This window comes from Gadus morhua, chromosome 9 (assembly GCF_902167405.1).
Source record: "Gadus morhua chromosome 9, gadMor3.0, whole genome shotgun sequence".
NCBI classification, from domain to species: domain Eukaryota; kingdom Metazoa; phylum Chordata; class Actinopteri; order Gadiformes; family Gadidae; genus Gadus; species Gadus morhua.
The window spans coordinates 20,096,977-20,116,091 of NC_044056.1; the positions used below are offsets into that span (position 1 = coordinate 20,096,977).

The window sequence follows — 19,115 nt, forward strand, 5'->3', positions numbered from 1 at the left end:
TTCTAATACTGTGATTGTGGCGGAGGGCGTAGAGGAGGAGGAGGAGGAGGAAGAGGCGGCGGATCGCGGGGTACGGCGCTCGCTATACGGCACCCGTTGCCTTCTCAAACCCTTCCTCCCCGTGATTAATCCCCTCTGCTCCTGTGTTTAAAAAATGATTCATTACAGCCCGGTCCGCTGCGCTTTCCCCCCCTCGCCGCGCGCGATGCTCGGGGGAGCCATTACGCCGCGCTCCAGCGGGCTCAGATTACCTGCCTCCAACCACAGCCTGTTTGTTTTTACAGGTGCAGTACAGTGAGCAGAGACCGGCCGGCACGCACAACCTGCCGCGCAAGAAGAGGTGAGCGGGGCGGTGCAGGCCCCCGACGCGGGCCCCGGCCCCGTGGAGCCGGAGAACCACCGCTATGCGCCGGCGTGCGGCCTCGGACCCCCGCTACGGTCGCCGGCTGTCAGCCATGCCAACGCATTCTCGCTGCCCCCCCCCCCTCGCCCCTCACCCCCGCCGGTGTGCAACCCTTCCCTTTCACATCACCCGTTTCTTTCGGAGCCCCCTGCTGCTGGTGTGCGGACGGCCACTCTCTGTGGCTTATGTGTCTGGGCTTGCGGCCCCCCGGTCCCCCCCCCCCTGTCAGGGGCTGTGCACTGCAGCGGCTAAAGGCCAGCACATGGTGCTGTCAATCACGCGGCTAGCAGCCTCATGAGAGCTGCTGGCCGCCGTCAGCTGCCATGGTTACAGTAATAATAATAATGATGATGCAGGACATGATTTTCTTTCCGCTCCTCTCTGATATGTACCGCTTGAGCCTGGGCTTATTCAAAAACCATCTAATGAGATTTAACTAATAATGTGATTGGCATTATGGTGACTTTGGCATTATGGTAACTTGTTTTTGTTTGAATGTCAATTCTCCTACACGAAAAAAAGGACAAATGAAGTGAAATTGTGCTTTAAATATGTATATTTTCAGAAACTCAGAATTGTTTTGATTCTCTATTATTACCAAAGCCTTTTTTATGTTTATAAATACAATTTCTTGAAGAAATTATTTGCAGTTAATCATTCACTATGGTATTTCAATACACATGATTTTGAGTTGAGCTGTACATTCGCCGAATCTAAGATTGAAAGAGTTTATTTCCATTTTTGTTCATCTATACCCATTCCCGATAACCATGTACGCAAGTTCAGATGGACGAAACAACCAACAGCCAGACCGCAGACTGAATGAAACATCCCACGTCCTGCAGCTTGGGCTGGTGTCTCAGCCTGTGTGTGTGTGTGTGTGTGTGTGTGTGTGTGTGTGTGTGTGTGTGTGTGTGTGTGTGTGTGTGTGTGTGTGTGTGTGTGTGTGTGTGTGTGTGTGTGTGTGTGTGTGTGTGCGCGCGCACGCGCGCGTGCGTGCGTGTGCGTGCGTGTGTGTGCTTTTATTATTCTCTCCATAACGGCGTCGCTGCGTCCGGATGGATTACTGCACTTCTTCCCTTCAGTACGCCGTGAGCACGTTTGATTACACAACACAGCAATCGGATCAGAGCTCACACCGGCGGGCGCGCCGCCTTGGTTACCGAGCTCACATCAAAGCGGCGCTGGGCTGCCGCGCGTGGCTGCTATAATGCAGCGCTTTGTCGGCTCCTCACAATAACAGCGTCCAGATGAGAGAAAGAGCGCTCATCTCTTGGAGAGCACACTCTGTCTCTCTCTGTCTCGCGCCGTCCTCGGCACTTAGTGCTTTACATTTCCATTAAAATCTCCTCCCCTACCTAATGGTGGCTCACACACCCACACGCACAGAGGCCCCCCACACGTGTTTGTCTATTTCTCTCCCTACAATGGGTCTTGCACGGGGAAGGAGACCCAGTATCTGAATTCATTCGTGCCCTAATATTATCTTTGGGTCAGGACACAGAAGCAAAAAAAAGGCCAGGTTTCACCACAGTGGTTTGCTTTATGCAGTAAATGCATCGTAGAATCCAACAATACAGAATAATCTAGGGCGCTTTTAATTAATAATGAAATGAATGGCTTGATAAATGCTACGCCCCACAGAACTACATTATTACTATTCCGATCCACTTGTGGAGAACAGCTCACCGGGAGCTGAACGCGTGGCCACGCCCGTGACGCGCGGTGCCCATTGAGTTGTGTCATCGAAGCTAAAGTTTCCGCGTGGCGTCGGCCTGACGTTAATAATCCCACCGCCAGCGCCCCCTTCCTCCTCCCTCCCACTGAAGCTCAGGCGGGCGGGAGTGACGCCTGGTCCCGTCCGTCAGGAGCACCAGGAGTGGAACTGATTGGCGCGGGGAGCGCCCGGGCAGCAGCCCCGCCCCCGCCGAGGCACCCTGGGTAAGCAGCGTCCGCCGGAGCTCTGTGAAGGGTTTGATTGGCTCACAGGGACCCGCCGGAGAGCCCCGGGCGCTCTTTTGACAAGCTGATGGAGACATCAGCGCTCTCCCAGGGGCTGCCACCAGGGGGCTGTTTCAAAGGGAGGGGCTGTGGAGGTGACCCCCAGCTTTTGACGAGCTCAATCACACACACACACACACACACACACACACACACACATGCGTATACACACACATACGCACGTATATATACCGCGCTCACACCCACAGTATCACACACATCCACCCATGCACGCATATATACACACACATATATATACACACAGACAAGCTTATATACACACACACATGCACAAACACACACACACACTGGCTGAAATTGATGCATTCCTGACTCCATCGGGGGGGGGCTGTGTCTGTGTGTGTGTGTGTGTGTGTGTGTGTGTGTGTGTGTGTGTGTGTGTGTGTGTGTGTGTGTGTGTGTGTGTGTGTGTGTGTGTGTGTGTGTGTGTGAAGAGGGGAGTTACGAAACATCACGATTGTGAGTGTCCCTGAGAAAAGAAACCAATTAGGCAGCGATAGCAGTGTAGTTAGAATCGATCAGATTGTAAACAGTCCAACTTGCCAAAAACAATATGCAACCCACCTAAAATGGAAGGACGAGGGATTTTGATAACATAACACAAATACTCAAAACAATGTTCATCACAAAATAACCGCTCAACTCATTAAAGACACTTCCACAGAGCCATGGATTTAGACAACACAGCAGGATTACCAACACTAATCCTCTCATTCCCCTTCTTTGCTTTAAGGTGCAGTGGTTATGATTTAGTGATATTTGTGTATAGTTATTTAGTCTGTAAACTTTAGGCAGTAAAATAGCGATTATGATGCAAATAAAAGCATGTCCTCTTTTGAGCCATTTGTCCTTCTGGGCTACTGTACAATCGTGGCGGTCCATTATGGCGGGCTCCGTGGAAAGGAACTCTCTCCTTCATTAGATATAATGGGCTCATTCTCAGCTAACAAAAACATGACGAATCTCATTTTCCCTGGAATATACACCAATTAAAAAAATCGTATTAGTGCTCTAATCCATTTTAGCCAAGCCCCTTCCCTTCAGACGACACTAAATCCGACACACTGGCCCTTTAAAGACGGCAGGGCAGTTCGGAGGTGCAGATAGCGGTGTCGTCGCCAGTTGACATGTTATTCAGCCCAGCGCTGCCAGCCACTAGCGGGGGTCACCTGGGAATACAGGGTTACCCGTGCCAGGCTGTCAAGTAAGTGGCACGGGGTTATTGACTCGGACACTCCCTCTGTGCCAGCGTTTAGAGTCGCTGAATCAAAGAGGAGACGTTGACAGGGTTATACCAATCACCACGCGTCGACCAGTCAGGGGCGGACGCATATTCTCTCCACAAAGAGGTGCAATCACATTAAAGAAATTATTTATAAATTGCTTTCCTCCTGGGAAAGTAACACACCTCTGCAGACGAGAGACACCGTGCTATATGGTCCCTGAACGCGTACCGGAGAGATTCCCTGGGCGTTGTACAAGCTCACTAATGAACATTTGTGCCACACAGCAGTTAACACTGTCCCCTCACAATTCTTTCCTCCTCCTCCTCCTCCTCCTCCTCCTCCTCCTCCTCCTCCTCCTCCTCCTGCTCCTCCTGTACACTGTTGTGGATGCTGCTGCTGCCGTTGTTGTTGTTGTTGTTGTTGCTGTGCATGGTGTGGCAGTGATGTCTTCATCAGCCTGTCAAGGCGGAAGTGCCTGCAGCTGTGGTGCAGGCACCCCCCCCCCCTCCCTTCCCCCGGAGCCTGTCACACTCCTTGTTTCCATGGTAGTCCTTCAGGCAGCACCGCGGGCAGGCTGACTGCGCGAGGACCCCTTACAACCTGCTCTTTTCAGCAGCCTCCCCTCTGATGTTCAGCCCCAGCAGCTCTGGCAGTGTCAGAAGCAGAGGAGTGCAGAAGACATGACAACACCCGCTCCCTCTCGTTCGCGTGGCATTTCTGTCGTTTCTTTCCTTCCCCTTAAGCGGATGCATAAGCATGGAAAGCAGCCTGAACTGAATAAGCCGGCCTCCTCAGCCTCCCACCCCTTTAGTAATTGTTACAAGAGCCGCGCCGTCAAGGTTGCCTGACTTTGAATCCGGGATGCTGTGATTATTCAAAGCAGGCCAACGTAACAGAGGCAGCACTCATCGTTGAGTCATGTGCTGATGCTCTGTGTGTTATGGGGTGTTGGTGCGCTATCCCGCTATAAAGCAGGTCATTGAGCATAACGGTTGTACTCACAAGTCCAAACCGGCTCTGAGTAAAGACTGAATGCATCTTAGGAGAGAGGCCCATGCCAACCATAAAGAGGAACCGTTTTCTGGCTTGTTAGCACCTCAGTGCTAACAAGATCGAAATGGTAAATAGTTTTTTTGTACATTTATGGACATGCTCTGCCCACATCTATTTAGAGCAGCAGTCCGCAATGTGTTTTTATTTATTTTTTTAAAGGACTATGTGGGCTTAGTTTATTTTCCTTCATCTCCCGTCCTAGTGACTGTAGCTGTGCCCTGACCAGCGTTGGTTAACACATCAGCCACTTAGCATGCTAACCATGATAGATGGCGGGTTCCCCAGTGTAGGCTGTGAAGGAAAAAAGGTTGGGGGATGATAAAGAGGCAAATGACCACTAATGGCGGCTATTCTCGGGAACCCCTAGTTTACTCATAATTCATTCAATGGGCCACAGTACTTACTAGTGTTAAGACATGGCAAAAGCCATAATTCTTGAGAGCATCAAGAATAGACGATGGCCTTTAAGAGCGTAAATTAAATCATTGGCCTTTAACAGCGTCTCTCCAAGGAGTACGCTGCATTAATACATTAAACTGATTCTGGCTCTAATAATATTCAGAGTGCATTAAAATAAAGGCAACAGCTGGGATCAAAGTCCATCTCTGGAGCCTTGGTTTGCGGCGCGTTGGCTGATGAAATGCAGAGCGTGTGTGAGCGGCGCGTTGCCCACGCGTTGCGGGTGCTGGGGGGTCGCGGGGTCCGGGCATTACAGGTGCAGGCCTGACAGACGCCGGCCCGACCCCCCCCCCCCCCCCCCCCCCCCCCCCGGTTCAGAGGTCCGCCGGTTCTGACACGGGCCAGAGGACATGCTGCCAGCCCCCTGAAACAGTGTCACGCCGTAACAGACACCTCGGCCCCCCCGACATCCTCAGGCCAGGCACGGCTCAGGTCCTACGAGCTTCGGCCCTGCACTGAGCAATCTTTGCTCCGGTGAAGCATGCGTGTATGTGAACGCGTATTAGGAAAGGCCAATATACAAACGTATTCCCCCACACCTTGCATTGCAGATTGATATTCTTCAAAACGGGAGCGTCGGGAGATTGTGGAGAGGGAGTGTTTTGCTAACAGTGGGTATTACATCAATGATCTATACTTAGCATGAGCGCAAGTGTCAGGGAAGGATACGAGGAATACTAGAAGTGCATATTTCATTCTAATTAACAGTGATATAACACAATGTGACTCTGTGCCTCCTGAGGGAAGCCCGGCACATTTTGTTTGATGAATCTGCCGAAGCCACCGCTAGTCTCGCCACTTACCCCGGGGGAATCAGGTATCATTAGAGATATGAGCAGATCTGCTTTTTGTCTTACTGAGGGAGAGAGAGAGAGAGAGAGAGAGAGAGAGAGAGAGAGAGAGAGAGAGAGAGAGAGAGAGAGAGAGAGAGAGTGAGAGAGAGAGAGAGAGAGAGAGAGAGAGGGGGAGGGATGGAGGGAGGGAGAGAGAGAGAGAGAGAGAGAGAGAGAGAGAGAGAGAAAAACACTTTTCCTCAGTGCTGGCACTCGGCTGACTACGAAAGGTGTTCAATATTAATAGCCTTTCATCAAGGACACAATTAGGACACCTCTATGTGACACATTCTATAGGTTCTGGGATGAATATGGATATACGGAGGAAGGATCCTGTGGGGCTGAATAACAAAGAGAAGCCCCCTAGAAGCCCGGACCTCTGTACTGCACCACACGACAATCAGCCACTCACACATTCTGATCAACCGCGCATTCAATACACAAAACACGCATCTGACTTAAAAGTATATTAGATGCTCTATACTTAAAATTCACCGCCTGCATGGAAAGTTGTAATTTATTGAAATTAGCATCTCCCCGGTGACACAAAAGGCACAGATAAACACACTTACACCACAACCCATCACATACTGTCATTACAGTAGAAAGTACTGTGTATAAAACACTCCACATATTCGTATATAGTCACCATTAGTATGTACAGTACAAAGGAGACTTCCCTGGCCTAGTACATATGATTGATTTCTTATTCAACCTTGGCTAGGGCAGCATTGAACAGAGCACTGGCCGACGATTGGATAATTGTGCTCCTTTTAATCCGGCTAACATTTGTGCATCAGAAGTTTAGTCTGGCAGTTAGCGGGGCGCAGTGTGCTATCAGAGGGCTCGTGTTTTCGCGGGAGACTCCAAAAGGTGACTAACCACAGCAGGATAAGCCTCTTCCCTCCAGCTCCACCAGAGAGCCTTGTAGCCCTGGCGCGCGGTGAGGCCCATTAACTAGCATAGCTAATTACCCTCTGCTGCGAGGTCTTCAGGCTCCCGGGCAACGCATGCTCGCATTTCTGATTAAGAAAATAAACGCGGCGCGTTGGAAAGGGAGAAAAAAACAGCAAAGCCGATAAGAAAAACGGCCCCCTTACCAGAGTAATTAGGAAGGGTGTTTCATAAAAAAAGAAAAAGAAAAAAGCAAGCTCTGAGATAAAGCTTTAAGGAACCCAGCAGCAGAGACATTGTTACCGTGTTTGTTTTATTTACAATGCTGTAGTGTCACCCACCCGGGCCCAATTAACTGGAGTCTGATGCCTGCAAGAGCCTCCTTCTCTCCTTCTGCTGCTCCTCCTTTGACGGGAAATGAAAGCTCCTCTTGTCGCCTTGTCCCGGTGACCTGTGACCCCCGGGCTGCCTTCCACCTGAACGGCGCCGGTGTCGCCGACCCAGGCGTGATTTCTTTCTCGCAATTCTCCCGGTAGGACCGCGCCATTCATGGTGATATTTCATATCGCGTCTGGCGTCAGCAGCCAGTCCAAACATTATTTCCAGGTGTTTTTAGCACATTTGTCAAGGGAACAGGGAGTCTGGATGGAGATTCGGTTGAGGCTAGCCTGGAGGACACACTCGCTGGGGTAGACTTCCAGCTTTGTGTGGGGATGAATTGAATGGCGGTGGACCGGCTGTCGATCTGCAGCATGAGGAGGCGCCGTAGACAGAACCACGTCTGTCATGTTGCCGTCATAGGCTTTTATATCAGCTTGAGAATGTTTGTCAAATTAATTTTCTTAATTAACTGAGATGTGGCCTGATTAAAATCCTATTTAACATTTTCAGACGGCATCAAGTTAGAAATTGCTTTTCATGGATGTGAGACACACATCTTACAACACCAAACAGACACAACACAAACAAGACTGAAGCAAAAAAATAGGAAGATCTATTCAAGATCTGATACATTATTATTGGAGGCTATTATTTATTCAAGGATACATTCGTTTAAGTGGGTTGGGTGTGCTTTGTCGTTCAGTCTTGCGTTATCTATTAAACTACAGTAAATCGCAACTTGAATAGAACCTTCTTCCAATGAATTTCAAACATTCCCGAAAAGATAAGTGCTTAAGTGATGCTTCAATTATGGTGCACACGCACGAGCGTATACACACCTACACCCACACCCATACGCGCGCACACACACACGCTCACACACACGCAGAGTATATTAGTTTCAGTAGACAAATACAGAAAGAATGGGCACGGATATGTCTATGGATCTTTAAGCAAGCAGAGAGAGACCAATTAGCAAGTATCTATTCAGTCCCCCCCATATCTCCACTAAGTGAGTGAGTGGGGGTGGGAGAGTCGGGTGGTGTAGCAGTAGCGGTGGTGATGGGAGGGAGTAGGTGGTGGTGGTGGTGGTGGTGGTGGAGGAGGAGGGGGGGGGGGGGGGGGGTGGCAGAGGAAGGGTGCTGCTGAAGGTGGTGGTGGTGGGCGGGAGTCTGAGCCGTGCACAGACAGCCAGAGAGAGAGAGAGAGAGAGAGAGAGAGAGAGAGAGAGAGAGAGAGAGAGAGAGAGAGAGAGAGAGAGAGAGAGAGGGAGAGAGAGAGAGAGAGAGAGAGAGGGAGAGGGAGGGAGAGAGAGAGAGTCAGTGAGAGTGCGAGAGAGAGAGAGAGAGAGAGAGAGAGAGAGAGAGAGAGAGAGAGGGAGAGAGAGAGAGAGATAGTCAGTGAGAGTGCGAGAGAGAGAGAGAGAGAAAACAAAGCCATCATCTCCCAGTGCTTGCCCTCCTCTCCCCTCTCCTCTGCAGCTCCAATTACTGCCGTCTATCCCCGGCATCAGTATGCAGCGGGGCTGCTCCTCTCCTCCTCGCGCCCCAGGCCATTGAATACGTTAGCTCCGCTATGGGGCTCGGGGCTCGGGGCCACGCTGCCCCCCTAACCCCCTGGATAATTTGGGATTCCTGGCTCCTGCCTTGGAGAGGCGAAAACAAATAAAACACAGCCGAGATAAATAAAGAAATAAGGTTGCCACACAAATATCCAGAGATCTACTGATTTATTGATTTCTTCATTCTTCCCATTTATTGTTATTTGTAAATCATTACTGGCCGGCACCCTCCCACACCACCCGACGCCCAGACTACGTGTGTGTGGGTGAGAACGGACTCCTTCCATCCAAGACTAAGTTTTGCAGAGCTGAAGGGCGTAGAGTAAATTTACAGCGTTGGTGGAGCACTACGGAAAATACCAGCCGCGAGTGTCTCACAACCAGACGAATAACAAACCAAAACCAGAGGAAGAATGTTGTTTATAACTGGGATTACGTGCTATTTCATTAAAAAGTTGAAATTCCAGGACCATCATTTATATACTTTCTGATGAGATGAAGCAGTATGAAGCCATCTGTTTTTGCATTAGGAGTCGTGAAGTTCATCTCACTGCGTCACATAGAGAAATATCTTTCCATTTCAGAAAGCTGTATCTAACGATCAGATAACAAAGCATTCTATACTATCGGATACATCAACAGACAGGGAATGAATATATACGGAAAAAACGCACGCCATTACCAGGCCTTCGTTTGCCCCAACTGAACAAACCCAAACAAAGTAGAATAAGAATGAATAAAGCATGAAAAGGATGCGTGGAGCAGCATCTCTGAGTGTCCCTGCCTTTTCATCATCTTACCAACTCCTACTCTGTTGCATCCACAGTCGTTGAGCTGCATATTCTCGTCCCACTCTCCAGACGTCACCAGCAGGTGGGACGTCGGTGTGGGCTGTCTGGAGCCGTCCTGTACGCCTCCCAATCGCAGACAGCGGCCGTCTAAAGGAAATGCACTACATGTGTACAATGAAGATAAGTGTATTAGCAAAACTGCATGGATGAACATACGTGCGGAATCAAACCGTGTTGAGAAACGGTTTCAGAGAACGGCATCGAGATCTGTGGGAAAGTGGGGCAGAAAATAATACCTGTCATGATTGACATTTACCGCAATATAGGGGAAACCCACTCACCCAATCCTAAATGTCACACACACACACACACACACACACACACACACACACACACACACACACACACACACACACACACACACACACGCACGCACGCGCACACGCACACGCACACACACACACACACACACTCCAAACAGTCCCTACAATCCAAACTACACTTAACCCTGTGTAGGAAACTAGCTGTTGGATGTTATAGTGCACTATACCCTTTATCAGTAATGCACAACAAGAAGAGCAATGGAAGAACCCAGCTACTGCCATAGTTTGATGACGCGCCAGTGCACGGTTCGGCAGACGTCGTTTGAAGGAGGTTGGGGTTGAAGTTGGAGGTGGGGCACAGTCCCTGGTCACTTGTGACACCTTTAGAAAATGCCAGCTCTTAGTCGAAGGTGAAACATTTCAGCAGTTTAGCCTTTCCACTAAATGTGTTCCTCAGTTGAGGCCTAAAAGACAATGGTGTCACTCAAACACACTAGCATGGAGAGATGTTTTTGTGCAACATGAATTCTAACTGTGAATAACCATACAGAAAATATATAATATTTGCAGATTGAGTATCACTTCGCTGTAGCCTGAATTCACTAACATAATATGTGGACTGCATCTGATAAATGGAGATGCTATTAGTCAAGTTGACCAAAGTTTGACTGTATAAAATAATTCTCAAGTGGCTGACTAGTGAGTTTGGCGCGCAATTAGCTTCCTTCCAGTGTAACCTTACTGCATTCAGCCCTTCCTTCTGTTGGGTAACGTTTTGACAATGCTTACGGTCATATCACTGACTGCATTGTTTTGACGATAACAATGCGAGGGAGAGAGAGAGACTGAGATGCAAAGAAATGATGTGGAAAATAGATCTGCCACTTCATTGTGCCACGAGATGCCAAGAGCAATACGATACAGCAAGCTAGTCCAAGTTGCATCGCTCTCTAATTTCATCCAAACCATTTGCCTAGTTTTGACGCTAATGTGAGCTTAATATATACTTCCCAGCTAATTCAGTGATTATTCTATTACTTAACGTAGTGCGGAATATATTCTCCACCGTGTCAGTTGCTGGTATATCATGCATAGCAGGGGAAACATGCAGACCGAGACGGGGAATACAAAGGAGCCATAGGGGGAATTATCTGGCTATAAAGGAGACGTTGTAAGTCTTGGCTCCATCAAGCATTTAGTCAGTCCCTTCCTCTCCCATAGAACAGTTTCCAATAAGTGTCCAGGCAGTGTTAAATCAACCATTCATGGTTTTACACTGTGGGCATGTTCCCACATTCACCATTAGGTAACATAAAATTAGATAATAATAATGCAAGGCAGTTACAATGATTCAATTTGATTTATTTAGTCTCTCTTTGTTTTTGTCGTGATATGTATTTTGAGTTTGGTGTAAGCGTCAGGCCGATGCCATAAAAGGGAAAGCGGAGCACAGGAATCTGTCAAAGTCATCGAATATCACTGAGGGGTAAACGTGCTGTGACACCACACCAGACGCATGACAGTTTGAGGCGTTCTGAGCAACAGTAGAGGAGGGGGGGGGGGCACCTGCTCCTCACACACACACACACACACACCCACACACACACACACACACACACACACACACACACACACACACACACACACACACACATGCATACACACACACCCCCACACACGTACGCACACGCACACACATGCATACACACACACCCCCACACGTACGCACACGCACACAAATGCATTCACACACACACACACACACACACACACACACACACACACACACACACACACACACACACACACACACACACACACACACACACACACACACACACACTCACACACACACACACACACACTCACACACACATACAGCAACCCCTGCTGACACCCTAACCTGCAGGCCCTTAGGAAAGACGATCTGCCTTCCAGATCCCAAAGAAAAACTTTCCAGGCCCTGTCGTATTTCCTTCCTCTAATTCAACCCAGATGCAGACCCCCCCCCCCCCCCCCCCCACCCTCACACACACTCACACACACACACACACCTCCTGCCCTCGCTCTCTCTGCTCCGTCTCCCTCCCACCTGCCCGCTGACCTGCAGGGACCCCAGAAGGTAGCCCCCCCGTTCACCGGCCCAGAGGGTCTCTGACGGGGTCCACGTCCAAAGGAGGCACCAGGAACACTACCCTGTCGTCCACACACACAACGACCCCTCTCCCCAACCCTCCCACACACAACCCCCCCCCCCCCGGCCCCCCTCCCCTATCTTCCTGCTTCGTTCCAACAACCTTCAGTCCAAACCCCCCAGGTAGACGGCCGTGGACCAGCGGTAACAAAACACCTTCTGCTACCACTAGACTAAAAATACCCCCGAAAGGAAACGCTATCACACGTCTGCATCTCGTCCAGCTTCAGCTCACCAATAAACACGTCTAATACGTTCAAATTGTGCTTTTGTTTTGAGGGGGACGGACGGACGGGGGTGGGGGGACGGGGGGGGGGGATACTGGTGGTCTGGCAAGCTCCGCGCTTCCCCCCCATGTAGCGTCGGTATCTCTTTTGTCTCATTGGATTAAAATGAAAACAGAAAAAAAAACCCGGGGAGGGAGAATGTGATTGTTGGATGACGGACACCGCCAACCAACCACTCACAGGCTGACACATCTCAGCCTTAATTGGATTGCCGGGGCCATCCCCCCCCCGATGACAGACGTGGGGGTCTCTCAGGACCACTGTCTGTCTCTCTCCCCTGGATGCCCCACCCTCACCCACACCCCCCCACCTCCCCCGCCCTAGTAAATAATCGCTTACCATTAATTGTGTTTTTGTGTTAGCGTGTGTGAGTAGGAGAGTTGCGGAGGTGTTGGAAAGCAGGGTGGGGGGGGGGGTTGGTTGGCTGGGAGGACGGGTGAGCGTGTGGGTGAGTGTGTGGGTGAGTGTGTGGGTGGGTTGGGGGTAATTAGGACAATGCCTTTTTCGCCACACTCTGAAGCAGGGGTTCCCACTATCAGTCGAGGCAGATGCCTTTTTACGGGGAAGAGACGCTCAGCCGTCGAGACCTGCCAATCACAGCTAAAGAGCTCTCCATTTCCTCTCCCGCTCCGCGGCTCCCTATTCCCTTTAGTCAGTTTATTCCAAACACAATTTTAAAATGCCGGGGATTAAGCAGGTAGCAAACAGGCCCAGTCTGTCGGAGGGAATAAGGGATCCCCAGCCTATATGTGCATCGTCTGCCTGGCTCTATCTACAGCTGCAGTGGTTGGGGGTGGGAGGGGTTGGAGGCGGGGTGGGGGTGGGGGTGGGGGGGGGGGCTCTTGACTAACAAATTATTATGGTGCTCACACTTAGGGGACCGTGGGACTGTTATCATGAGAAGGATGTACTGTTATTATCAAGATAGACACGCGCAAAGTGTGCCCCTGTTTCAGAAAACCTCAATGTCACGCTTGCACTAATTACTGTTTCACTTTGGGAAGCAGTGGCTGCACAGGGCCTCCTCCAGGCCTCCGCTCCGCCTCTGACCGCACTGCAGCCGCTGCAGCGGGCACCCTGAGTCAACAGCCACAGTACATCTGACACAGTAGTTTACCCTCTCGCCCCGTGCTTCTCCCTGACTCTGCCATCACACGCAAAGGCATTAGCGGTGAACCGGCAGAGAGCAGGTGTACAATAGCAAACATCTTTGAGGATCACTGAAGGAGACGGCCATTGTTATTTTTACACCTACCCTGCAGGGCATTTGTCAAACAAACAGCAGGCCAGCATATCATATAATAACATAACCTTAATGGTACGCAAATACATTAAACCTGTTAAGATATGCATCCCCCTCCACCCCCAGCCCCACCACCACCACCACCACCGACAGCATCAGCCAAGAGCGGGAGAGGGGGTCAGTGGAGGAGTCACGGCCGTTGAGCGGCGTTGTGCTGTTGTTGCACGGCTGACAGGCTGCAGCATGCAGGCCAGAGTCTCATCTGGCTGCTCTGTGAGCACTTTGGGGCCGGGGAGGGAGGGAGGCTGCTCTGGTTTAGCATAAAAGATATCCTTGACCAGGAATGGAGGGAGAAAAAAACATGCCCCCCCTCCCAAAAAATGAAAAGCTTTCAAACACAGAGAGAGAAAAAAAAGCAAGGGTAATTTCAACACACCTCGGCACATGGTGAAAAGGAAATGCAATCTTAAATGTTACTTAGAGAGATGAAAAAAACAACAGCCAACGTGCTGTAACTTTCTTTTTTACTAAAACTCTGATATAATATGAGAGCAAAGTGATTGCAAAAGTGGATTTGAATTCTCCTGAAACATCGCCGTCCGTCGCGTTCAGGGGAGGAAATGGACAGCCACTTTGGGAAATTCAATTCACTTGTCGTCCTCTGTGGGAGAGATTGAATCATGGAGACATTTGAGGTGATTTAATGGTGTTACATGCGCGCAGTGCAGCTCCATGGCTTAAACCCAGTCTGTCCATGGATTATCGAGTTCAGTGGAAAATCAGTCACTTCTCTAGAGTCCATTTGACTGAGAGAAATGGATGGACATGAACAGGCATTGTGAAAGTGATCTGTTTGGTGGAGTAGTATCTGCAGTGATGGATTTAGGATCTGTCACAATTGTAGAAATTGCTGGTAATTTCCACAGCTCCGTTTTATACTTTGACACTCTACTCTGTCTTGGGAAAAAATATATTTATATATTGGTTACAAGAGTTATGTATTCTTAACGCTGCTATTATATTTTAGATGGAAAGAGTTTGAACAGAAACATTTGCAGGCTTTGTGGAAGCACTGTTTTTTGTAAGTAGGTTAGCACTTCATCTAATGTAAAGCACATGGTGAAGCTTTTTCTACAATGCAATACCTGAAACATTCTTATTCATAATACTTTACTGTATCATGATGTTAATAATAAACGTTATTCTACCTGATATTATGTTATTCTAATATTTGCTCAAATGTAGAAAACATAATGTAATGATACATTAATTGAATGTAACCATTCTGATCATACTCTTTATGTTTAGGCCGGTGGGATTATCCTGCTGTTATCCACGTTGAGGGTCTTCCACCCTGACCATGCATATGAAGAATGACCCAGTGCTTCCTCGTGAACTGCACAAGGGGGCCGTGGGAGTTTTGCGGTTCTGGAAACAAGCTTGAGCAGTCTTCTTCTTTATTTTTCTTTTCGGGGTGAAATCGCAGCAACATCCTCTGTCTCACATGTCCTCTCTCTCGCATTATGAGCCGAGCTGACCGCATCCTCGGACCACTTCACAAGATAAATAATTGAACTCTCAACAGCCCTTGATGCACAAAAATTGCTCCTCCAGCTGCCACTTCTTCTCCTGCTGCTTTGTTCTCAAGAGCAACAACAACAAATGGAGCTTCGCCACACAGAATAGATGAAGAAGAAAAAGAGAAAAAAGACCAACTACACAAAATAAAATACACTCTGCCATGATAACACACACAATCTCGGGTCGCACTGCTCCTACTCGGATGATTTGCGCCTTTAGAGGTTGCTATGTGTTGTACAAATAGAAATAAAGAAAGCATCAAAAGAGACTAAAGTAGTGTGTTTTATCCCAATAGAAGACACCATCGGCACTTAATGGTTTCCAGCAACGTTTTTTCTCTCTTTTCAATAATCAGAGGGAAAGGCAGCAGAGGTTTAACGGCAGAAATGCGAGTGAACTTCACATGTTGACCTATAGGTGGCAGTGTGCTACCATAGAACGCAGCTCTAGACGGTTGGATGGAGGCGCTTGGCAGAGGGAGTCTTGGGGCTGTGCTGTAGATTTAATTAGACAGAAACAGATTCTCACATGTTCATTTCTCAGCTGCCTCCCATCCATTTCTTTACAGTCTGTTGGGGGGAGGGGGGGAGGAAGAGAGAGAGGGAGAAACGCTTTATGGTCCAATTGTAACTTTAACTGGGCGCACAAAAGGAACCCTAACCCTAACCACACATTCATAGCATAAAGGCAAGTGTTAAGACCTTGTTTCACACCTCCTACAGGCGAACATTACAGCAGGTAGATCTGTCAAAATCACACAGCAACTGCCAAAACGCCTAAGAAATAGAGCTGAACAATGTTCCTCGTGGAAGAAGACAATGCTTCTTACTTATCGTGTAGGTCTTTTATTCATAAATGTGTAATAGCCATCTTATATCCAGAATATTTTTTTTGAAGACCATTTTATTCATGGCTATTTCTCTCCAAATGTCAAAAAGCTGAAAAAAATACTATCACTTTTCCTTTTTCCTCATTTTTTTAATACTTTTTTATTCATGTCGATTTGAGTGAGACTAGATCCGTGCACACACAGACACTAATTCAATAAAGGAAATAGTGTCTCATTCCAAAACGCAACAAGTCATTGGTGCTTGTATTAGCAACAAAAGAAAGTGGATGACAAGACCAGGGGACCCAATAACCACGCATAACTGGTGTAGTATCGCCGACGGGCGCGACCACCACTTCAGCCGCTGGCACCCTGGACCAAAGCAAGGTGTGTCTGGGTTCAAACCGGCCTGCCGGGCCCCTTTGAACTCCATGGAGAGGAGACGACTCTCCTTTGGATGTGCAAACCATAAATTGTCCCTTTGGCAGAGAGCCACAGCGAGAGGCTAAGGGAGAGTTAGAGGCGGTGTACGGATAGGGCTCTCTTATTGTGCTGCTATGACAGACAGGGCGCATGATCAGACGGGATAGAGATACGGGCTTTCCTTTCCAGATTAATTAAAGAAAGGATCAATTAACAGTGATGAAAACCATGGCGGCGTACAGACGAGCTGATAGGCCAATCAAGCCTTGAAATGCAGAGCAGTTGGCATGTTTTATCTCTCCAAACTTAATTGCAATTTTCCAGAGGGAATGACGTGATCAAAATGGCAGAGTGGAATTAGCATTGTATGAATAACGTATTTACACCGTCTTAAAAGAACAGTGGCCTTTCTGCCTGTGATTTTTTCACAGTAAATCCTTATTCCGTTGACGGAAGTCGGAAACTGGTGGCGCCACCAGAAGACGAGTTCTTAATTTCAACATTTATTCTTTCCTTTCCTCTCGCTCACCGCTCACCTTTGTCATGGTAATCATGCACAGGGCTGCACTGTTCAACATTAGCTTTTGCTGAGTAGCAAATTGTCTTGGCTGAGGACAATTTGTCCTACACTGCCCAATCATGCCAGATGCATGTGGTTATACAATATGGAGCATTCATTTGCATATTTGGACTTGATATCCCTCCGCTTATCGTCACCAGCTCCACAAAGATGCTGAGATATGACCTTGCTTCGGTGCAGGAATGTTCTGGATTAAAATGAATGGAATTATCCCTTAAAATAACCACTTTTAACTCGACCCCCAACATGGAAATTATAAATACAGGTTTTGAATTATAATGAAGATGTGCACCACACAACACAGTCGTTGACAAATTGAACAATGACCTTTGAACCCATAGGGCAAGGGTTATTTCTCTGAGGTCAGCCTACATTGCAAAGGTAAGTTGCAGAGCTTTTTTAATGTACCATGTCGACTGGATTTTGTATTATTTATTAATATGAGAACATTGCACCATAACAAAGCTTTCCCCCCTCTACGAAGCTTCTTCAGGTAAATGTGCCATCCATGGTCTTTAACAATGTTGCTACACGCTTGTTTTTAATAATTAATTGAGTGATTGTAACAATATTAGCAGAGATTACCAACACACACACACCTACACACCTACCATACCTACACACACACCTACACCTACACCTACACACACACACACACACACACGCACACGCACACACACACACACACACACACACACACACACACACACACACACACACACACACACACACATTGCTCATTACCTTGGGAACACAGCCCCACAAAAAAGCTAATTTCCTGTTGAAGAAGACGATGTCACCCCGATTGACCCCAGATATTCCCATCACCACCGGCCAATGTTATAAGGGACGGCTTATTGAGCTCCCTCAGCTGGAACCCCACCCGTGATTTATGAGCTGGAGCAAGCTGCACTTTTAATTATTATCTATTTCTTATTTTTTGACCGATAACAACAAAAATATGTTAAGAAATTCATCCAGAAAAAAATCTTGTCTGCAGTGCTGGATCGACTTAAATATTAAATATGTTTGGAATATGTATGAAGTTATAAATGTAGTGCTCAAAAAAAAAGAAACCTCTTCTGTTCATACCTTGTAAAATGTAAAAGGCTTACCAAGTATTCCCACAAAAAATCTCAGAATCTGTGCAATTGGCTGAATGATGTGCGTCCCTCTCCTAGGACCATGAACAACATCCAGGGTTCTGCAGTATATTTACACGGCCCTCGGGTCAGCACCTTCCGCAAGTTTCCATCTGTGACATGCAGCACCCCCCCCCCCCCCCCCCCCCCCACTTGGTTGGTCTCTGACTCACCGTGGCGCCACCCCACCAGCGAGCTCCAGACTGGCTCTTGTCGGTAACGAGATGCGAGATGGAGCGGCTCCCTAAGTGAGTGTGTCCTGGTCATTACGGCCGCGGTGCTGGAGAACCCGGAGATGGTGAGCGGCGCGCTCACCGCTCTCTCCCTCTGTTCCCCACATGAGAGCCTCGCCTCCCCAATGAAAAAAGGAAACAATGATGGAAAAAAATGCACTTATCTACCTAATGGCCGTGGCTGAGGCAAATCATATGCATTTTGAGGCGAGGAATCCCCGGATTTGAGGCGTGTTATCACTGTCAGTGCACCTCATGATCGTATTAAGAGGCTGTTTCCCCCTGCTCCATTCGTCATGAACATGAGGAACACATCCATGGCAACATCCCTGCAAAGGCAAATGTCATATCACAGGATCAGTCGTTCATTTCAGAATCTTCTCCCTGACTACTCCTGTCTGAACTCTACTATTCATGTCTTCATTGTCTGATAAGACGCAAAGAACAATGGCTCAGTTAAATGCATGACAATGGAGAATACATGTAATATATTTAGAACTCTATTTCGAGTCCTAAATAACCTCTGGATGTCTCCTACCCTTTCATCAAGACTTTTGTATTGTATTCCTGCCGTGGTTATGATGGCTGCTCAGACTGTACTTTAGCACCATCCATTATCTCTAAAGCGTGCTTCCTACATGACTCAGAATGTCACTC

At 48.2% G+C, this 19,115-nt stretch overlaps 1 protein-coding gene across 1 annotated transcript in view; it reads left to right on the forward strand.

The window, feature by feature from the left end:
- Positions 1 to 1,043, forward strand: part of mctp2a (multiple C2 domains, transmembrane 2a) — a gene marked incomplete in the record, with an annotated part of 42,006 nt that extends 40,963 nt beyond the window's left edge. The window contains 1 exon segment of the mRNA XM_030365365.1: positions 285 to 1,043. Within this exon segment, the coding sequence (XP_030221225.1) occupies positions 285 to 344 (60 nt within the window).
- Positions 1,044 to 19,115: the final 18,072 nt, after the last annotated feature.